The sequence below is a fragment of the Giraffa tippelskirchi genome, chromosome 10 (assembly GCF_054371585.1).
Source record: "Giraffa tippelskirchi isolate mGirTip1 chromosome 10, T2T-mGirTip1v1.2.pri, whole genome shotgun sequence".
Taxonomy (NCBI): domain Eukaryota; kingdom Metazoa; phylum Chordata; class Mammalia; order Artiodactyla; family Giraffidae; genus Giraffa; species Giraffa tippelskirchi.
In genome coordinates, this window is record NC_137284.1 from 90275535 (window position 1) to 90299086 (window position 23552).

The following is a 23552-nucleotide window of genomic DNA, read 5'->3' on the forward strand; positions in this document are numbered from 1 at the left end:
CAGTTTGATCAAATGCTGTATGAACTGACTTTATCATTTTGCTGGTTCTCTCATTAGTGAATTAAATAAATATTTGACACATTTTTATACTTGTATGAGAATTGTCTTGAACTTTTTCCAGGTACTACTTTTACACAAATGAAATCATAAAGCTATTTACAGTTTGGAGAAGGAGAACTCAATGAATACCTCAGATATGGCAAAGAAAAGTTCTATTATGAGTCCAACACCTAATTGCTACCCTGCCTGTGTTCTTTGGCAGTACTTCAGTCTGACATATCTGAGCTCTAACTCCTGCACATACCTTTGGACAGCCAGCAACACTGAGAGATGTGAGATTAATACAATAAATGGCCAATGCTTTAATAATCACATCCGATAGTTGGGGGCAATAAGAGACATCCAGATGTTCCAAGATCAGTGAGCCTTTGCAGAATACCTGCAAGAAATTCCAAAGTTAGTGGGTTTCTGTTTTTTTCTTTTTCTTAGTCTTTATTCAAATTTTATGCCGTCTTACCCCATGGCAGTTTATTTAGTATGCATTTCAGCCCTTGAGATGTAGACATGTTACATTTTGTTGCAAACAAAGAATCCATTACGTCCAAAATCTCCTTATAACAAAAGATACTCGGATACCACTTAACAGTTCAGTAATATTCAAATTCCTGCTAACAGAATTTGGTTTTCTATCACTAATGGAATTTTACCCATATGGTTAGTACTTATTAGAGTTATATTCAGCTCAGTGAGTAGAAGAAAAGAAATCTGGAGATAAGAATTAGATGGCAAACACTCTGGGGTTGACACTAAAATATAACAGAAAAAGCACAGTTTTTGGAACCAGACAAACTTGAGTTTTAATTTCATTCTACCACTTTATTAGCTTTGAAACCTTAGCAAGTCACTCAATTTTTCTGAGCCTCGGTTTCTTCAAGTTAGGGAAAATAATATCTACCCTCCAGCATTGTTCTGGAATGCCAAAATGTTCATCTAAAATTTCTAGGGCTAGAAAAGGTCTGGAAATGATTGAAAATTCTTCCCTTTATCTTGGCTGTTCTTAATTTTCATTCCTGCTTTCAGGAAGAAAAAAAGCCTATATTAAAATTTATATACAGTGTCATTTGAGAGGCAGTTTAACATATTGATTCGTTCTTGGGAAAGATTGAAGGCAGGAGGAGACAGAGGATGAGATGGTTGAATGGCATCACTGACTCAATGGACATGAGTTTAAGCAAATTCTGGGAGATAATGAAGGACAGGAAAGCCTGGCACTCTGCAGTCCACGGGGTAGCAAAGATTCAGACATGACTTAGCGACTGAACAACAAGCACTCAATAAATATTAATTATTACTGGAATTTGCATATGATACCAGTAATAATAAAGATGCACATTTATATTGTACTTTGGAGAAAACCAAAAGATATTGGTTATTTTATCCTAAATCATCATCTTTTTCTGACCACAGTAACCATCAGTGATTCCTCTTTCATCTGACCTCATACAAAACTTGTTTTTTTCAACTGATTCAGCACTTACAGTAGACTCATTCCTGTTTTGTAGCTCAGTTTATATGGAGATTTGTTTTCTCTAGCAGCTAAGTGATGTCATATATTGGAAGGGGCAGGAGATATTGAGGGGAAGGAGATATTGAGGTCCCTGTTATTGAAGCTAATCAAGCATAGAGGGCACAGCTAGGGAAATCTAGCTTTAAAGGATTGGAATTGGTCTTAAAACTCAGTTCACATTCAACAAGTTTTTCAGTTAGAGTGCAATAAGTCTCTCAGAGGTACTGTCTAGAACTCTGCTATCTTCTTATACCCCTTTCATAAGCATCATATTTAGAATACAGTAAGTTCTCAATAAATACTAGCTGCTTGCTCAGTCTGTTTGTGAGTATCTTCAAGGATATAAAGACTTGTGTTTTAATAATACAGGAATTCTTATGTTGCAAGGGGTAGGATAACATTAGTTTTCTATTTAGAGAATGGATAGAGTTCAAGGAACCAGAGAAAATGTAAAGCAAGAAGGAATAGTTAAACTATAAGAAAAACTTATTAAAAGATGCAACAAGCTTCAAAGGGAAATTCAACTCTCTGCATGTCTGCAGACTCTTTTCAGAAACATCTGTCTGTGTTTTGGACTGCTTGAATCAGTTCTGCTTTAAGCTTTTTTAAAAGCTTTTATATTCTTTGAAGTTAAACTTTCTCATAATTTTTAAATTAAAGAAGAACTTATAAAAATGATTAACAAGGCCTATGATGCATTCGTGGTAGCATTCTCATTCAGGGAAAATCTGAGGCACAAAGATGAGTCCAGGGCTTTATGTTTGGCATAAATCAGTGCAGATCTAAGAAATAAGTCAAAACTTTTCCTCTCTTACAATCTATATTTTCCTTTAGAGACTGTAAGTTGTATTAAGTACTTAAGCCTACAGGCATGTTTTCAGCATAATCACTCATGAAATTCCATACCCACCTTACCCATAAAATTATTTATGCTCTTCTGGCTACAGTGCTTCAGAATCACACATATATCAATGCTGTTGATTTTCTTATCTTGGAAAATGCTAGACTGAGCTTCTTCAAAGTAAAAATCTTTTATAATGAAAATGGAGAGAAAGTGCAAAAATTATCAAGTTTGACTTTCATCCCTTGTATCAACCAGTTTTGCCAAGGGTTAGCAGTCTTGAGAAGGAAATGGCTACCCATTTCAGTATTCTTTCCTGGAGAACTCCATGGAGAGAGGAGCCTGGTGGGCTATAGTCCATGGGGTTGCAAAGAGTCAGACACAGCTGAGTGACTAACACTTTCACTTTCTGAGCAGTCTTTAAGACAACTTCCGAATCTCTTAGTGAGTTAAATAATTTCTTCTCTGTATTTCATGAATTGAATCACTGTGTGGGGGCTCAATGACTGCATTCCTAAATTGGATATGTGGAAGAGACTGAATCTCACTAACATTTACTGATCGTGACAATAATGTGCTTCTGTAAAAATCCTAATTTAAACCACCTCAAAAGGTGCCAGCTCCCAGTCTTAAAAAAGGCTCACCTCATGGCACATACTCAGAAAACCATCTCTTGACTATTTGCCTTATTGAGTTCTGATTAACCCTGCTACAAAGTTCTGTGTGGGAGTAGGATAGAGTTTTCTACTGATAATTATGGAGAATTCTTGTACTATCATGAACCATTTTCTGTAATGAAGACTATTTGGGGCTAGTTGAAATACAACTTCCTCAATTCTAAGTTATAAACTGAATTCAAAACTATAGTCTCTTATAATGCTTTGTCACCATTAGGCATCAGAACAGGTAGGAGTGGTGGTTACCTGGGCACACTGAGCTGTGAAATCTGGGCCCTGGCACCAAAACCAAACTATCAGAGCCTAAGTGTCCACCACCACCTTTACCACCCCACTGATAAGATGCCTCCCCTGCATTCGTGTTCTCCCTGCCAGGGAAACTAGGCTTAGCTTGGGCTCAGCGTTAGAGGATTATACCACTTTTAGAGGAGCCTAGTGTTTCTGAAGGCAATGCCAAAGAATGTCCAAACTACTGCACAGTTGCACTCATCTCACACGCTAGTAAAGTAATGCTTAAAATTCTCCAAGCCAGGCTTCAGCGATACATGAACCGTGAACTTCCAGATGTTCAAGCTGGTTTTAGAAAAGGCAGAGGAACCAGAGATCAAATTCCCAACATCCGCTGGATCATCGAAAAAGCAAGAGAGTTCCAGAAAAACATCTATTTCTGCTTTATTGACTATACCAAAGCCTTTGACTGTGTGGATCATAAGAAACTGTGGAAAATCCTGAAAGAGATGGGAATACGAGATCACCTGACCTGCCTCTTGAGAAATCTGTATGCAGGTCAGGCAGCAACAGTTAGAACTGGGCATGGACCAACAGACTGGTTCCAAATACGAAAAGGAGTATGTCAAGTCTGTATATTGTCACCCTGCTTATTTAACTTGTATGCAGAGTACATCATGAGAAATGCTGGCTGGAGGAAGCACAGCTGGAATCAAGATTGCCGGGAGAAATATCAATAACCTCAGATATGCAGACGACACCACCCTTATGGCAAAAAGTGAAGAAGAACTAAAGAGCCTTTTGATGAAAGTGAAAGAGGAGAGTGAAAAAGTTGGCTTAAAACTCAACATTCAGAAAATTAAGATCATGGCATCTGGTCCCATCACTTCATGGCAAATAGATGGGCAAACAGTGGAAACAGTGGCTGACTTTATTTTTCTGGGCTCCAAAATCACTGCAGATGGTGATTGCAGCCATGAAATTAAAAGACACTTACTCTCTGGAAGGAAAGTTATGACCAACCTAGACTGCATATTAAAAAGCAGAGACATTACTTTGCTAAAAAAGGTCCGTCTAGTCAAGGCTTTGGTTTTTCCAGTGATCATGTATGGATGTGATAGTTAGACGATAAAGAAAGCTGAGTGCCGAAGAATTGATGCTTTTGAACTGTGGTGTTGGAGAAGACTCTCGAGAGTCCCTTGGACTGCAAGGAGATCCAATCATCTGGTATACAGATGAAGTTCACGATGAGAGTTTCCCAAGAGAATGGAAAATGTCTCTCATCAAAGGAGTGAGAAGAACGAGCTCCCATAGATTCCACTAAGCCCAGTCCTACCAGGCACTCTGTTCAGTAACTGCTAGTGAGCAAGAGTAGTTAAGAGGACAGAGTTTGGGGTCCACTAGCCTAATTTCAAATCCTGCCACTTAGAAACTCTGTCTCTAGATAAATTATCCAACTTCTCAGTGTCTGAATGATCTCACTTGCAGCATGGGAATAAAATGGTACAGTATTATGGCACCTACTGCATATAGTTGTTAGGGGGATAACGTGAATTAAGATGAATAAAGGAAGTGAACAATGCCTGGAACATAGCAGTTAGTAAGTAATAGCTAGTAATATTTTTATTATTTATCTATTTTTTTACTTTACAATATTGAATTGGTTTTGCCATACATTAACATGAGTCCACCATGGGTGTACATGTGTTCGCCTTCCAGAACCCCCCTCCCACCTCTTTCCCCATCCCATCCCTCTAGGTCATCCCGGTGCACCAGCCCCGAGCACCCTGTATCATGCATCGAACCTGGACTGGCGATTCATTTCACATATGATAATTTACATGCTTCAATGCCATTCTCCCATAGCATCCTGCCCTCACCCTCTCCCATAGAGCCCAAAATACTGTTCTATACATCTGTGTCTCTTTTGCTGTCTCGCATACAGGGTTATCTTTACCAATTTACTAAATTCCATATATATGCGTTAGTATACTGTTTTGGTGTTTTTCTTTCTGGCTTACTTCACTCTGTATAATAGGCTCCAGTTTCATCTACCTCATTAGAACTGATTCAAATGTATTCTTTTTAATGGATGAGTAATATTCCATTGTGTATATGTACCACAGCTTCCTTATCCACTTGTCTGCTGATGGACATCTAGGTTGCTTCCATGTCCTGGCTATTATAAACAGTGCTGCGATGAACATGTGTCTATTTCAATTCTGGTTTCCTCAGTGTATATGCCCAGCAGTGGGATTGCTGGGTCATGCGGCAGTTCTATTTCCAGTTTTTTAAGGAATTTCCACACTCTTCTACATAGTGGCTGTACTAGTTTGCATTCCCACCAACAGTGTAGTAGGGTTCCCTTTTGGCCACACCCTCTCCAGCATTTATTGCTTGTAGACTTTTGGATAGCAGCCATTCTGACTGGCATGAAATGGTACCTCATTGTGGTTTTGATTTGCATTTCTCTGATAGTGAGTGATGTTGAGCATCTTTTCATGTGTTTGTTAGCCATCTGTATGTCTTCTTGGGAGAAATGGCTGTTTAGTTCTTTGTTCCACTTTTTGATTGGGTTGTTTATTTTCTGGAATTGAGCTGCAGGAGTTGCTTGTATATTTTTGAGATTAATTCTTTGTCAGTTGCTTCATTTTCTATTATTTTCTCCCATTCTGAAGGCTGTCTTTTCACCTTGCTTATAGTTTCCTTTGTTGTGCAGAAGCTTTTAATTTTAATTAGGTCCCATTTGTTTATTTTTGCTTTTATTTTCAATATTCTGGAAGGTGGGTCATAGAAGATCCTGCTGTGATTTATGTCAGAGAGTGTTTTGCCTATGTTTTCCTCTAGGAGTTTTATACTTTCTGGTCTTACATTTAGATCTTCAATCCATTTTGAGTTTATTTTTGTGTATGGTGTTAGAAAGTGTTCTAGTTTCATTCTTTTACAAGTGGTTGACCAGTTTTCCCAGCACCACTTGTTAAAGAGATTGTCTTTTCTCCATTGTATATTCTTGCCTCCTTTGTCAAAGATAAGGTGTCCATAGGTGCGTGGATTTATCTCTGGGCTTTCTGTTTTGTTCCATTGATCTATATTTCTGTCCTTGTGCCAGTACCATACTGTCTTGATGACTGTGGCTTTGTAGTAGAGCCTGAAGTCAGGCAGGTTGATTCCTCCAGTTCCATTCTTCTTTCTCAAGATTGCTTTGGCTATTTGAGGTTTTTTGTATTTCCATACAAATTGTGAAATTTGTTTGAGTTCTCTGAAAAATACCGTTGGTAGCTTCATAGGGATTGCATTGAATCTATAGTTTGCTTTGGGTAGTATACTCATTTTTCACTATATTGATTCTTCCGATCTATGAACACAGTATATTTCTCCATCTATTTGTGTCCTCTTTGATTTCTTTCACCAGTGTTTTATAGTTTTCTATATATAGGTCTTTTGTTTCTTTAGGTAGATATATTCCTAAGTATTTTATTCTTTTCATTGTAATGGTGAATGGAATTATTTCCTTAATTTCTCTTTCTGTTTTCTCATTGTTAGTGTATAGGAACACAAGAGATTTCTATGTGTTAATTTTATACCCTTCAACTTTACTATAATCATTGGTTAGCTCTAGTAATTTTCTGGTGGAGTCTTTAGGGTTTTCTATGTAGAGGATCATGTCATCTGCAAACAGTGAGAATTTTACTTCTTCTTTTCCATTCTGGGTTCCTTTTATTTCTTTTTCTGCTCTGATTGCTGTGGCCAAAACTTCCAAAACTATGTTAACTAGTAGTGGTGAGAGTGGGCACCCTTGTTGTGTTCCTGACTTGAGGGGAAGTGCTTTCAGTTTTTCACCATTTAGAATAATGTTTACTGTGGGTTTGTCATATATAGTTTTTATTATGTTGAGGTATGTTCCTTCTATTCCTGCTTTCTGGAGGGTTTTTATCATAAATGGATGTTGAATTTTGTCAAAGGCTTTCTCTGCATCTATTGAAATAATGATATGGTTTTTATTTTTCAATTTGTTAATGTGGTGTATTACATTGATTGATTTGCGGATATTGGAGAATCCTTGCATCCCTGGGATAAAGCCCACTTGGTCATGATGTATGATCTTTTTAATATGTTGTTGGATTCTGTTTGCTAGAATTTTGTGAAGGATTTTTGCATCTATGTTCATCAGTGATATCGGCCTGAGGTTTTCTTTTTTTGTGGCATCTTTGTCAGGTTTTGGTATTCGGGTGATGGTGGCCTCATAGAATGAGTTTGGAAGTTTACCTTCCTCTGCAATTTTCTGAAAGAGTTTCAGTAGGATAGGTGTTAGCTCTTCTCTAAATTTTTGGTAGAATTCAGCTGTGAAGCCATCTGGTCCTGGGCTTTTGTTTGTTGGAAGATTTCTGATTACAATTTCAATTTCCATGCTTGTGATGGATCTGTTAAGATTTTCTATTTCTTCCTGGTTCAGTATTGGAAAGTTGTACTTTTCTAAGAATTTATCCATTTCTTCCAAGTTGTCCATTTTATTTGCATATAGTTGCTGATAATAGTCTCTTATGATCCTTTGTATTTCTGTGTTGTCTGTTGTGATCTCTCCATTTTCATTTCTAATTTTGTTGATTTGATTTTTCTCTCTTTGTTTCTTGATGAGTCTGGCTAATGGATTGTTGATTTTATTTATCTTTTCAAAGAACCAGCTTTTGGCCTTGTTGATTTTTGCTATGGTCTCTTTTGTTTCTTTTGTATTTGTTTCTGCCCCAATTTTTTAGATTTTTCTTTCTACTAACCCTGGGATTCTTCATTTCTTCCTTTTCTAGTTGCTTTAGGTGTAGAGTTAGGTTATTTATTTCACTTTTTTCTTGTTTCTTGAGGTGAACCTGTATTGCTATGAATCTTCCCCTTAGCACTTCCTTTATAGTGTCCCATAGGTTTTGGATTGTTGTGTTTTCATTTTCATTTGTTTCGTGCATATTTTGATTTCTTTTTTGATTTCTTCTGTGATTTTTAGTTGGTTATTCAGCAGCGTGTTGTTCAGCCTCCATATGTTGGAACTTTTAATAGTTTTTCTCCTGTAATTGACATCTAATCTTAATGCATTGTGGTCAGAAAAGATGTTTGGAATGATTTCAGTTTTTTTGAATTTACCATGTCTAGATTTATGGCCCAGGATGTGATCTATTCTGGAGAAAGTTCCGTGTGCGCTTGAGAAAAAGGTGAAATTCATTGTTTTGGGGTGAAATGTCCTATAGATATCAATTAGGTCTAACTGATCTATTGTATCATTTAAAGTTTGTGTTTCCTTGTTCATTTTCTGTTTAGTTGATCTATCCATAGGTGTGAGTGGGGTATTAAAGTCTCCCACTATTATTGTGTTATTGTTAATTTCCTCTTTCATGCTTGTTAGCATTTGCCTTACATATTGTGGTGCTCCTATGTTGGGTGCATATATATTTATAATTGTTATATCTTCTTCTTGGATTGATCTTTTAATCATTATGTAGTGTCCATCTTTGTGTCTTTTCACAGCCTTTGTTTTAAAGTCTATTTTATCCGATATGAGTATTGCTACTCCTGCTTTCTTTTGGTCTCTATTTGCATGAAATATCTTTTTCCAGCCCTTCACTTTCAGTCTGTATGTGTCCCTTGTTTCAAGGTGGGTCTCTTGTAGACAACATATATAGGGGTCTTGTTTTTGTATCCATTCAGGCAGTCTTTGTCCTTTGGTTGGGGCATTCAACCCATTTACATTTAAGGTAATTATTGATAAGTATGATCCCGTTGCCATTTACTTTATTGTTTTGGGTTCGAGATTATACACCCTTTCTGTGTTTCCTGTCTAGAGAAGATCCTTTAGCATTTGTTGGAGAGCTGGTTTGGTGGTGCTAAATTCTCTGAGCTTTTGCTTGTCTGTAAAGCTTTTGATTTCTCCTTCATATTTGAATGAGATCCTTGCTGAGTACAGTAATCTGGGCTGTAGATTATTTTCTTTCATCACTTTAAGTATGTCCTGCCATTCCCTTCTGGCCTGAAGAGTTTCTGTTGAAAGATCAGCTGTTATCCTTATGGGAATCCTCTTGTGTGTTATTTGTTGTTTTTCCCTTGCTGCTTTTAATATTTGTTCTTTGTGTTTTATCTTTGTTAATTTGATTACCATGTGTCTTGGGGTGTTTCACCTTGGGTTTATCCTGTTTGGGACTCTCTGGGTTTCTTGGACTTGGGTGATTATTTCCTTCCCCATTTTAGGGAAGTTTTCAACTATTATCTCCTTGAGTATTTTCTCATGGTCTTTCTTTTTGTCTTCTTCTTCTGGGACTCCTATGATTCGAATGTTGGTGCGTTTAACATTGTCCCAGAGGTCTCTGAGGTTGTCCTCATTTCTTTTAATTATTTTTTCTTTCTTCCTCTCTTGTTTCATTCATTTCTATCATTATATCTTCTACCTCACTTATCCTGTCTTCTGCCTCCGTTATTCTACTGTTGGTTCCCTCCAGAGTGTTTTTTATTTCATTTATTGCATTATTCATTATATATTGACTCTTTTTTATTTCTTCTAAGTCCTTGTTAAACCTTTCTTGCATCTTCTCGATCCTTGTCTCCAGGTTATTTATCTGTAACTCCAATTTGTTTTCCAGATTTTGGATCATTTTCACTATCCTTATTCGGAGTTCTTTATCAGGTAGATTCCCTATCTCTTCCTCTTTTGTTTGGTTTGGAGGGCATTTATCCTGTTCCTTTACCTGCTGGGTATTTCTCTGCCTTTTCATTTTGTTTGTGTTGCTGTGTTTGGGGTGGCCTTTCTGTATTCTGGCAGTTTGAGGTTCCTCACCGTGGGTGGGGTTGGACTGGTAGTTTGTCAAGGTTTCCTGGTTGGGGAAGCTTGTGTAGGTGTTCTGGTGAGTGGAGCTGGATTTCTTCTCTCTGGAGTGCACTGAAGTGTCCAGTAATAAGTTTTGAGATGTCACTGGGTTTGTTGTGACTTTGGGCAGCCTGTATATTGTAGCTCAGGGCTATGTTCCTGTGTTGCTGGAGAATTTGCATGGTATATCTCATTCTGGCACTTGTTGGCCCTTGGGTGGTGCTTAGTTTCAGTGTAGGTATGGAGGCATTTGATGAGCTCCTATCGATTAATGCTTCTTGGATTCAGGAGTTCTCTGGTGTTCTCAGGATTTGGACTTAAGCCTCCCGCCTCTGGTTTTCAGTCTTATTCTTACAGTAGCCTCAAGACTTCTCCATCTATACAGCACTGATGATAAAACATCTAGGTTAATGATGAAAAGTTTCTCCACAGTGAGGGACATCTGGAGAGGCACACAAAGTTATATGGAGAAGAGAAGAGGGAGGAGGGAGATAGAGCTGACCAGGAGGAGAAGAGGGGAATCAAAAGGGGAGAGAGCAAGCTAGCCAGTAATCACTTCCCTATGTGCTCTCCACAGTCTGGATCCCTCAGAGATGTTCATGGAATTACACAGGGAAGAGAAGAGGGAGGAAGGAGACAGAGATGGCCAGGAGGAAAAAAGAAGGAATCAAAAGGGGAGAGACAGATCCAGCCAGTAATCAGTTCCCTAAGTGTTATCCACAGGCCAGAACACACAAAGAGATTTACAGAGTTGGGTCGAGAAGAAAAGGGAGAAGGGGGAGATAGAGGCGACCTGGTGGAGAAAAAGGAGAGTCAAAAGCGGGAGAGAGCAATCAAGACAGTGATCTCGCTCCCAAGTAAAAATGGGTACAAGATTGAGTTCTTAAAGATACAAAGTTGATAACAAATACAAAAAAGCAAAGATTAAAAATCTAGAGTAGAGGTTAGATTCTCAAAAATACAATATTAAAAAAAGAAAAGAAAAAAAACAGTCACAAAAATTATGAAATATATATATATGAAGTTTGCTTTAAAAATAGGGTCTTTTTTGTGCAAGGTAGTAGTAGGTTATAAAAATGAAAATTGAAGGAGTAATAGGGGACCTAAAAATAAAATAATAATAATAATAGTAAAGTTTTAAAAATTTTAAAAATGATAATAGTAAAAATATATCTAGGACTTTCTCTGGAGCTGTTGCGGACAGTGTGGGGTCAGTTCATTTTCAGATAGCTCCTTGGTCCAGCTTGTACTTCTCAAGGTCTATAGGCCCCTTCCTATGTAGTCGGTGCCAACTACAGGGGTTTTAATCTAATATTTTCTTGTCACACTGAAATAGATTATCTCGTTCACTTGCCAGAGTAAATGCTTTCTCTAGAGAAACCTACTCAATGGTATGCCTTTGGTTGTCAGTAAACCTTAATGACATACTGGCTATACAGACTCTAGGTATTTGGTAAAAACAAGGGGATTACTGTTAAAGTATCAAATGTGACATGTACATAAAAAGATGTCAAATGTAAGAAAATTATAAACAGGTTGAGTGAGTAGAAGAAAATGCATTTTGGAAGGAAGATCAAGAAAGATCAAAACAAAGTATCTTTAAATTATAATTTGAAATTAGGACTGTTGAAAGAAAATCCTAGATTTTCATCTTCAAAAAAAAAAAAATGAGCTAAGGTTGGACTACACAAAGGTCAGTTAGGTATTTTTTTGTGGCTTGAAATATAACCGATGTTTTTTTTCCATTTTTAAAAAATAAAAAAAGGATATCGAGTGGCCCAGTTACCTGACACTACAGCAGCCCTGTAGGACCAGAAGGGTAAGGAAATTGCTTTTTTCTTTTTTTTTTTTTTTTTTTGCTTTAAATGATTATTAATAATATTTTTAAATTGAAGTGTAGTTGGTTTAAGTGTTGTGCTAATTTCTGCTATAAAGTAACTCAGTTATACAATATATGCAATATTTTTTGTATTCTTTTTCATTATGGTTTATCCCAGGAGATAAGCTATAGTTTCCTATGCTGTACAGTAGGACCTTGTTGTTTATCCATCCTATGTATATTAGGTTACATCTGCTAATCCCAAACTTCAGTCCTTCCTTCTCCCAGCTCCCTCCCCTTTGGTAACCACAAGTTTGTTCTGTATCTGTGATTCTGTTTCTGTTTCATAGATAATTTCATTTGTGTCATATTTTAGATTCCACATATAAGTGATATCATATGGTATTTGTCTTTCTCTTTCTGACTTACTTCACTTAGTATGAAAATCTCTCCATGTTTCTACAAATGGCATTATTTCATTCTTTTTATGGCTGAACAGTATTCCATTGTATATATGTGCCACATCTTCTTTATCTATTCATCTGTCAGTGGACATTTACTTTGTTTCCATGTCCTGGCTGTTGTGAATAGTGCTGCTATGAACATAGGGTACATGTATCTTTTTTAATTAATAGTTTTATCTGTGTATATGCCCAGAAGTGGGATTGCTAGATATTATGGTAATTCTTTTTTTTTTGTTTTCTAAGTGACCTCCATAATGGTCTCCATAGTAGTTGTACCAATTTACATTCCCACCAGCAGTATAAGAGGGTTCCCCTTTCTCCATACCCTCCCCAGCACTTGTTATTTGTAGATTTTTTTTTTAGTGGTGACCATTCTGACAGCTGTGAGGTTGTACCTTATTGCAGGGTTGATTTGCATTTCTCTAATTATTAGTGATGTTGAGCATCTTTTCATGTGTCATCTATATTTATTCTTTGGATAAATGTCAATTAAGATCTTTGGGCAGGGAAATTACTTAAGCTATAATAATCAGCTTTAAAGAATTGATGGGTTTCTATTTGCACAGTCAGCCACTCGACTTATTTTTTTTCCTTCTTTCCCAAGAAAATGGCAGCTCAGAACTTTAAGGATAAAGTCACAGTGTCCTCCTGTGACCTCTTCCATTTAAGAATCTCTATTGAATAATGAGTTCATCAACCATTATTGATGCTTTGATCTCCAATTTTGGTGCATAATGGAATAAGAGATGATGTAATCAAGGGAGGTTACTGGTCTAGAAGAAAAACAAAGGGCCAGAAATTTGAAGTTGTGTCTGTGACCTTGGGCAAGTTACTTAACTTCAGATTTCCTCATCTGTAAGAGGAGAATGAAAACAACTGTCTATCTCTCCGGTTTATTGGAAGGTAGAGAGAAAATGTGTACTCCAGAATCCCTTAGCAGACGTAATACCCTATGTAAATGCTGACTTTTTGTCTGTCAGGAGTGGTACCAGAGAGGCTGTAGAACAATCCTGCCTGCCAATTAAGACATGAGAACACTACCTCACCACCTTCAACGTGCTGGAGGGTTTGAGATGAAGAAATATCATGCACACAATTTAACTGGAAGTTAACAAAGAGGATTATTAGAAGTCATAACATAGAAAAATCATAGCTCCTATAAGACATGCTTCAGGTGCTCAGTTCACGTCAGGTGAGGTGCAATGAGCCTAGGCATGCTGCATACAAGAGAGACCAAAAACACATTAGACACTTAGGCTTAAGAAGCATAAACTCATACTATTGTAGGAAAGTGAGATTCTGACATTTATTTTTCCTGCCCTTTTTTTTTTGCTATAATCTTACAGGTTCTCTTTAACTTTTGGCAAATTTTAGCTTACATAGGATAAACTAATGTTCCAGGGACAGCTTAAATTGAGAGAAGCCTCCAAAGGATTATCTTCCTTTAACACATTTTCTTATAGTTTTTTTCTGTGGATGTTCAACGTGAAAATAACAGATGTGTGCATTCATTTAATGAATCCATCAGCATTTCAGTTGTTGGAGAATGGTTCTCTCCAGTGGGAGTAGGCAAGAAGCCAAGACTTGTGTGGGGTGTTGTCAGTTTCAGCTGTTTATCAGACATGAAAACATGGTACCCAAGACTCCATTATGCCTTGAACAGTAGAGACTGTGGGAAAATGACAAGCTGTCAAATCCCATATCCTTTGAAGTGCTGGCAAATTTCTAATTCTATTGAATTGGCTCAACAATTGGAAACACACTAGCATAAGGAGCAGTGGAGAATTCTGAGCTTATTTCTTTTGCTCATAGCCTTTGAAAAGAGAATAAAGCCTAGGTATCTTAGTAGGAGTTTGTCTGTGACTCAGTTGATTTCAGGTGCCTTAGGTCTCTAAAGAGTATTTTGTTCTATTATAAATCCTAGGAGACTATTCTTGGCATGGGTAGCCATGAAGCATCAATTTCTGTAACAAAGCTCATACTTATTCCAGGTTTTGTGGGAGGTGCTTTTTCCATAAGGTTTCAGATACCCCCTTCTTAATTCTACCAGAGGGATTCCTTAGTTCCTTCTTCTAAGACCATGTAAAATAATTCTAAACCTGGGATCTTCTGGTATCACCATTGTAGACTGTTTAGTCAGTTACTTCCTAATAGTAACCTATATTAGTGGATAAGATAAAGAATTTTCCTGAGTAGTATAGCCAAGAGATAAAGTGTCCAGATGTCTGGATGCCCCATTTTCCCACATGCAGGAGATTTCAGAGCTTCCACTGAACCAGAGGCCAAGAATTGTGGCTGTTTTGGAAATGGATCTTCTGTTTGTTGCTTCCCTTGCAATCAATAAACATAACTGTATCCCTGGGGAAGAGGTGGAGTTATTGAAATTCCATGATTTGATAATTCTTGAATGGTTTAATCTTAGAAACCAAATAGAAATCAATGTTTTTTTAAAAAAAAAAAAACATTGTTACCATGTAGAGCATGGTAACAAGAAAAGAGTCACTGGCGAGTCATTCAGTTCTTGTTTTTAGGTCAAGAATGAATCCAGAATGAGTGCTAGGGCAAAACAAGAATCCAGTTTTTCTTACACTTCCAGAATAGGCTGGCCATAGGCGATTATTAAGGAGGAAGACGCAGATAGGACTGTTGGGGAATGAGATGAGTACTCCTAGGCCTTTCCAACCTGAGTAGCCATGTAGATGCTCCACACTAGTTGTAAGGGTTTCAGATCTCTAGCGCAGGTAGTCCAGGGTACAGGACTGAGAACTCTGAATCCTCAGTCTTCAGTTGGACTCAGCCTGGAGCAGACCCGTATCTATAGAACCATTCAACTTACTAAATATTCCTGGGTTAGGCTGAAAGCCAGATGAATAGCCATGGATCTTGCTTTGCTGTTCTCCCAGCTATGAAATAGCTTATAATTAGCCCCATATGGCCACACTTCCCCTGTGCCTTATTCCTTGATCTCTCCTCTCTTCTCCTCTCTTGACTTTGTAAGTCAAGATAAATCTGTTACTAAAGATCAAATAAAAAATAAAATCAAAAGTTTGTAAGTCAGGATAAAAGAGGTCAAAACATGCTGAAGATTAAAGGGGAAAAGGAACTTGTTATTTCAAGTGTCCAAGCAGTTAGGGCAAAATTAAGGATCTCAAAAAAAAAGAGTCCCTAAGAGAACAATGAGGGATGTGGAGGTTCTAGCACCTCCACTGCTGCTTTCACCCAAAACCAAAGTAATCAGATACCTTTGTGATCATCAGAGAATATGACATTAACCTAGACTTTAACTGGGCTCTTAAAATTCATTAGCGGTGCCATTTTCAAGATACCAGTAAACCAGCTTGTGAAGAATATAAACAACAAACTAGACAGAAAAGACACAAGAGAGTAGATTAAGCTGAACCACTACCACATGCCTCTTACCTCTCTTATGTGGTTATAAGTCCTACCCACTGCATTCTGGTTAGAGGGTTTTAAAAGATAGATAGCCTGCTCTGTTAGAGATACTTTTTTTCATTAAAAAAATACTAATAAATAAAGAGGAGGCCATTATTGGGTTTGAAGAGCAATGACAGTTACCTACATCTGAATCTTCCCCTCTTCCCAAAGCCATAAAATCTATTGAGAGAACAGATAAAACTACATAGGACCCATACATTCATCATTACTAGGACACAGAGAACACCTCACATTACCTATACATAGAGTAAAAACAGAAACAAGTGATTTTCCAACAGATAGGCTCTCATTGTCATTCCCATGCTGGATTATGTATCTCAACTGAATCCTTCTGTAGCTTCCTTTATCATAGCATAATGGCAAGAATTGTCACTCTGGAATAAGACATGTTATACCCTAGCTTACATGCTTGCTTGTTTCATTATTTGGGGTAAGATTCATAACCTCTCTGAACTCCAGTCTCCTTATCTGTAAAGTGAAATCAAAAGTATTACCTATCTCATAAAGTAGGTAATTACTATATGGGAAATACTTAGAACAGTGTCTGGCATGTAACAGATGCTAAATTAATGTTAGCTAACAATGACTGAGTGGTATTGGATTTTTCTAAGTCTCTTTCTAATAGAATAATATTAGACCCAACCTCAATATTCTTTAAAGATTTTAGAATGATTTCTCTTTTCAAAAACAGATTATCTCAGTGACCACTACATACAAAGTCCAGTCCAAATGTTTTCAGTTCAGTCACTAAGCAAACTGTCACATTTTCATAAAATCAGTTAATCTGAATTAGACAGATTATTGTCTTACATGAGGGCGTGGAGTTCTTCATTCAAGTTGAACTTAATCTAAGTTTTCTCCAATTTAGTAATTGCAAATAAAATTCTAGTGTTGTACTAAGGAAACTGAAGATCTTTCTGGAAGAACCTGACCAAAGAAAGTACTTGAACTTTGGGGCAGCCACAGGCCCCATATAAGCACAGCCAGGCACACTGCAGAGAGCTCACAACAGCCACAGGTGCCATGCTCATCAATGACCGCCTACCTGCCCAACTTACCTATGGGCCTCTGCTCTTGGCTCCAGTGACTTTCAGTTCCTGACTTCATTGCTGGGCCTCAAGATCTGATTCAGAACCCACTGTACATTGGTCATCCCTTCTTGGATGCTACTGATTCAGCCAACATCCAGGGATCCAAAACTCGTGTTCCAGACTTCCAGTTTCCAGTCTGTCATGGAAGTCTGGAACTTATCACTCCCATCCTCAAAACAAGAAAAAAGCTGAGCAAACTGAAAATCAGCAGCTCTCCTTAGATCTGTCAGATCATTGAGGTCATAAAGCAAACTACCACTGTCAAAATTGGAGAGTCAGGCAAATACAAAGAATTAGGGCTTACTAGGAGTGGAAACTTGTGGCTGAAGCCAGTACCAGTAGAAACATTGAAAGGGTAATTGACTAATTGCTGGAAACTGAAAATGGAGTAGCCTGAGAGAAAAATTCCTAGCAGGCCAGCCTTAAGTGGGCCTACAGACTTTCATGAGCTTTACCTGTAGGAGGGCCTCTAAGTTCTCACAGCAAAGACTCAAGAGGAGGAATAAAGTATTTAGTAACCATTTTGAAATAATGCTGTGGACATATGCAAGGCTGGTTCAAAATTCAAAAATCAACTAATGTAATTCATCACATCAATGGGCTAAAGAAGAAAAACTATATGATCATATCAGAGATTGTATTTGACAAAACCCAGCACCCATTACTGAAAAACAGTCTCAGCAAGACTAGGAATAGAGGGGAACTTCTTTCAACATGATAAAGAACATGTACAGAAAATCTATAGCTAACATCATACTGGTGAAAAGAAACCTATGGTTTCCCCCTAAGATCAGGAGTGAAACAAGGATGTTTTCCCTTTTCACTCCTATTTTATGTCATACTGGAAGTCCTAACTAATTCAGTAAGAAAAAGGAATAGAAGGTATATAGATAGAGAAGGAAAAAAAAATGCCTGTGTTTGCAGATGGTATGACTGTTAGGTAGAAAATCCCCAAAGAATTAACAAAAAGCCAAAACAAAAAACATACCAACTACTAGAACTAGTAAGCAATTATAACAGAGTTGCATGATATAAAATTAGTGTACGAAAAGGAATGTTCCGTATGTCCATTTTGGCCCTATAGACCTTCTTCCTCCAAGATTTGACAAGCCTTGCTCATACACAGGTGGGCAGTAAGAGGGCTTAAACAGAGAGGCCTGCCTTTGTAGTAGGTGAACATGATGCACAGTGTTATAAGATTGTAACAGAAGTAGATATGGAGTCAGGCTGAGTAAAGATGGAAAAAAAAAAAAAAAAAATCTGGGGGCTTAGGGCACATACACGTTGCCAAAAGCAAAAAGGTTAATTCAGTGCCTAAGTGTACACATCAATATCCTGAGTATTATACTAATTTAACTGGGATGTTGGAAATATGTCTAAAATCATAATCCTAATGAAAAACAATGATCCATTTCCTTTTTACTTTGTATATTCTCTTATAGCATTCTCAAGAATAGTAGTAATTAATTATGTAGTGTCGTAGAATTGCTTAATGCTCTTATACATACATATGTTTAATCAATTATAATTTAGGTGCTACTAAAAAGTGCACCCAGGGATCAAATCCACGTTCTCGCGCATCACAGGCAGATCCTTTACTACTGGGCCACCTGGCAAGCCCCCCAAAATGCACTGGTTCATTCATAGGAATAAAAATTTTTTAATTGTTTCTTCTAAGATCATATTCGAAACTATCTCCTTACCATAGGAAAAGGAGTCTTGCCATTTACATAGATACTTAATTTTTTAAAATATAAACAAAAAGATAATTCTTTTTTTTTTTTTAAATAGACTTGATTTTTTAGAAGAGTTTTAGGTTCGCAGCAGAGTTAAGCAAAAGTTACAGAAATTCCCCATATATCTCCTACCTCCACACATGCATAGCCTCCCCTGTTATTAACATGCCCCACCAGAGTGGTGTGTTTGTTACAATTGATAAACCTGTATCAATACATCATAATCACCCAAAGTCCATAGTTTACATTAGGGTTCCCTCTTGGTGTTGTACATTTTATTAGTTTTGACAAATGTGTAATGACATGTTATCACCATGATAGTATCATACAGAATAGTTTCACTGCCCTTGAAATCCTCTGTGCTCCACCTATTAATCTCTTCCTCTCCTATAGGTTTTGATCTTTTTACTGTCTTCATAGTTTTGCCTTTCCAGAATGTCATATAGTTGGAATCATACAGTACTTAGCCTTTTCAGATTGGCTTCTTTCATAGTAATAGCATTAATACTTCCTCCGTGTCTTTTCTCAACTTGGTGTCTCTTTTATTTTTATTGCTTAATAATGTTCCATTGTCTGGATGTTTATTTATCTATTTACCTATAGAAGGACATACTGGATGCTTTCACATTTCGGCAATTATAAATAAAACTCCTATAAACATCTGCATGCAGGTTTTTTTGTGTACATATACTTTTAGCTGAACTTTGATGCTTTGCAGGATTTATTTCCCATTCTTTGAAACAAATATGTCTAGTCAAGGCTTCCAATATACCTCTCACATTCGTTCGTTGATGTAGTGAACCTTTGAGATATTCTGCAGTATGCCCAGATGTTTTACATCCTTTCAGTTTGAACTGGAAGGACGGACTCTTCCAAGTTGACTTAAACTGAAGCAAGAGGGCTTGGCCTCTGCCTCATAGTATCAACCAGCAGCTGGATTAGCTCTGATCCAGGGAAGAGGCCTACCCTGGGATGCAGCAGCTCCTGAGGAAGGACTCAGCTGGGGGAGTGAGTGCCTTATCACCTGTCCCCCACTGATTCACCAGCTGAAACCATGGAACTCAGGTTGGGACTTGAACCCATGGTCTTTAAACCAAGATCACACACCTGATCTCAGGAATTAATGAAGCTCAGGTTCTTGATGTCTCATTGCAGAAAGAATTCAGTGAGAGACAAAGTGATAGGTAAGAAGCACATTTATTTAGAGACAAACACACTCCACAGGCAGAATGTGGGCCATCTCAGAAGGTGAGAGCAACCAAAAAGATAATTCCTTAACAAGCTAATTTTTATTCGCCTTGAATATTGACCACAATTTATTTGGTATTAGTTAGTTCAGTCGCTCAGCCATGTCTGACTCTTTGCAACCCCATGGACTGCAGTACGCCAAGCCTCTCTGTCCATTACCAGCTCCCAGAGTTTACTCAAACTCATGTCCATTGAGTCGGTGATGCCATCCAACCATCTCATGCTCTGTCATCCCCTTCTCCTCCCACCTTCAATCTTTCTTAGCCTCAGGGTCTTTTCAAATGAGTCAGTTCTTCGCATCAGGTGGCCAAAGTATTGGAGTTTCAGCTTCAACATCCATCCTTCCAATGAATATTCAGGACTGATTTCCTTTAGCATTGACTGGTTGGATCTCTTTGCAGTCCAAGGGACTCTCGAGAGTCTTCTCCAACACTACAGTTCAAAAGCATCAATTCTTCGGCACTCAGCTTTCTTTATACTCCAACTCTCACATCCATACATGACTACCTGAAAAACCATAGCTTTGACTAGACGGACCTTTGTTGGCAAAGTAATGTCTCTGCTTTTTAATATGCTGTCTAGGTTGGTCATAACTTTCCTTCCAAGGAGTAAGGGTCTTTTAATTTCATAGCTGTAGTCACCATCTGCTGGAGAAGGAAATGGCAACTGACTCCAGTACTCTTGCCTGGAAAATCCCATGGATGGAGGAGCCCGGTGCGCTGCAGTCCATGGGGTTGCAGGGAGGCGGACACGACTGAGCAACTTCACTTCACTCACTTCATACTTTATCACTGGAGAAGGAAATGGCAACCAACTCCAGTATTCTTGCCTGGAGAATCCCATGGACAGAAGAGCCTGGCGGGCCATGGTCCATGGAGTCGCAGAGAGTCAGACACGACTGAAGTGACTGAGCAAGAGCAAGTCACCATCTGCAGTGATTTTGGAGCCCCCCAAAATAAATAAAGTGTGCCACTGTTTCCACTGTTTCCCCATCTATTTCCCATGAAGTGATGGGACCAGATGCCATGATCTTAGTTTTCTGAATGTTGAGTTTTAAGCCCACTTTTTCACTCTCCTCTTTCACTTTCATCAAGAGGCTCTTTAGTTCTTCTTCACTGTCTGCCATAAGGGTGGTGTCATCTGCATATCTGAGGTTATTGATATTTATTCCAGCAATCTTGTTTGGTATTAGGCTAAACTAAATAATATTATAACATCCCTATACACAATTTGGGCATACTAAATATACACACACATTGACATATTCATGTAATCTAACAACCACTAAGATGTATACATATATTTAATTTATACACATATACTCAACAATTGGGCTTCCCTGGTGGCTCAACTGGTAAAGAATCCGCCTGCAGTGCAGAAGACCTGAGTTTGATCCCTGGGCTGGGAAGATTCCCTGTAGAAGGGAAAGGCTACCCACTCCAGTATCTTGGCCTGGAGAATTACATGGACTTTGTATAGTCAATGGGGTTGTAAAGAGTCAGACACGACTGAGTGACTTTCACTTTCTCCTGAATTGCAAGCAGGTTCTTCACCATCTGAGTCACCAGGTTAAGGGAATGTAAAAAGCAATTAGACTAAATAATTTTATTTATTCCATTGGTTCTATTCAAACAACTTAATAGAACAAAACTTCTAATATATTTGTACCATAGCATCTCAGTTAAAGGGGCTTCCCAGGTGGTGCTATTGGTAAAGAATCTGCTGCCAAATGCAGGTGACACAGGAGACACGGGTTTGATCCCTGGGTTTGGAAGAGGAAATGGCAACCCATTCCAGTATTCTTGCCAGTAAAATTCCATGGACAGAGGAGCCTGGCGGGCTATAGTCCGTGGGGTTGCAAAGAGTCAGACATGACTGAGCAACTGAGCACACACACACATCCCAGTTAAACCAATTCTTTTGCCAAACTTGACAGTCTGTTATTTAAATTCGCAAAATGCTCAAGGAAAAGTTTCTTGAGAAATGCCCAGCTATGACTATATCAGACATTGCTTCCAAAATGGGTGTGTCTTTCAAGTGTACCAAATAATTTTAGTTTAATGTGATCATTGAATGTCTGATGTTCTCAGGAAAAAAACTAAAGTTGGGAAAAGTAATTAAAACCAGATCCTAAAAAGTTAATACATCTGAGGCTCCAGATACTCAAACTTCATATGCTGTGATTTCCAGTAAAACTAAAATGAGGTAATTTTTTATGCTTATAATGTTCATGACTCTTGCAAAACCAAGCCAGGGTAAAAATGCTTATCTTCTCCTTTTTCTCATTAAATCATTATGTAGTTTTCAATGTCATATGCCAAAAAGAGAGTCCCCTGCCTTCTAAATAAGAAGAAATTTCCTGATAAATTTAGGATAATCTAAACATCTCAATTTAATCACGTTTGTTTCAAATCCAGATAAAGAATTGTGAAATTGGCTTATGTATCACTTTCTCCTCCTCCCTCTTTGTTTCATCTCTTTTGGAACTTAATAATTAGCCTGGAGGAGGGAAGGAGGGGAAAGATTACCACATGTCCATTAGTGTAAACCTTGAAACCTTGGAAGAGGTAAAAAGAGATTGAAAGTCACAGCATTTCAGTGTGAGCATACAGACACACATACACATACACACACACCACACACACCACATATACTCCAAAAGCAGGGAGAAAAGAAGAAAAAAAGGGATGATGAAAAAGAGAAAAAAAGTATTTTTTCATGAACTTGAATAGAACAGCCAATCTTGTGCAACTGATAATTAAATAATTCTGTATTTCCATGCTCCTGTATTCCCCCATCTTTTGTTTTCTTTTAGATCACTGAAATCAATACATCAATAAAAGACTACATTTTTAAAAGCTATGCCAAACTCAGCTATATGATCATACAGTTAGCATATGGGTAAACTTTTTCATCTAAAATCTCAGAGCACCTAAAAAGAGTATGATTTTCAGGCTCCCAAGAGGGAAAATAAAAAGGCCATGGCAGAAAGCACTGGCTTCCTGATACTTAGCTTCAAACTTTGGTCAGCACTCTCTTTCATCCCCAGAAGCACTTTTAAATGAGTAGTGATGAATATTAAGAGGTCTTGTATGTCATCACCATAGGGGGTTTTAATACTTCTGAATGATTTGTAGTTATTGATCAAATGTAATTGATCACCATGAAGGAAATATAACCTGATATTAGAAATGTTAATACCTGTTTAATTTTAATAACCTTTATTCTGTTACCTTGTTAAAGACCTTTTGAAAGCTTGACTAGATCATATTCATGGATAAAGTTTTATGTAAATTCATGTTTAATCCTTAAATGAACTGCAATACATAAATCATGGTTTAACCTTAGAGGAACCTCTTGGCTTTTTCTTCTAGTAGGTTACATGTATTATAACACCTTTTGTTATTGTAGAGTTACAATCTTGCCCTATGCAAGTTGTTGGCCCTCTCTGGAATCTTTGCTTTGAAAAATAGTGTTTGTTCTTTTTACCTCTTTATACAGTTGAACATACTACTAGGTAGATTTCTTAGGAACCTGCTAGAAATTTGGCAACCAGGATCTGAAACTGGGAGAAATTCACATTG

General features: G+C 37.7%; 2 protein-coding genes across 26 annotated transcripts in view; one reads left to right on the forward strand and one right to left on the reverse strand.

Annotated features, from left to right (window-relative positions):
* Positions 1–23552, forward strand: part of FAM185A (family with sequence similarity 185 member A) — a 142130-nt gene that overhangs the window by 91654 nt on the left and 26924 nt on the right. For all 5 annotated transcript variants that reach the window (XR_014067205.1, XR_014067207.1, XR_014067206.1 and 2 more), the window contains exon 8: positions 11920–11973. Coding sequence is in view for 2 of the 5 variants with exons in the window: in XM_081535811.1 (XP_081391937.1) it covers positions 11920–11963 (44 nt within the window). In the remaining 3 variants the exon portion in view is untranslated. The remainder of the gene's footprint in view (positions 1–11919; positions 11974–23552) is intronic.
* The window catches only part of FBXL13 (F-box and leucine rich repeat protein 13), a 215269-nt gene that overhangs the window by 13863 nt on the left and 177854 nt on the right, over positions 1–23552 (reverse strand). For all 21 annotated transcript variants that reach the window (XR_014067184.1, XR_014067183.1, XR_014067182.1 and 18 more), the window contains one exon: positions 305–439. Coding sequence is in view for 18 of the 21 variants with exons in the window: in XM_081535697.1 (XP_081391823.1) it covers positions 305–439 (135 nt within the window). In the remaining 3 variants the exon portion in view is untranslated. The remainder of the gene's footprint in view (positions 1–304; positions 440–23552) is intronic.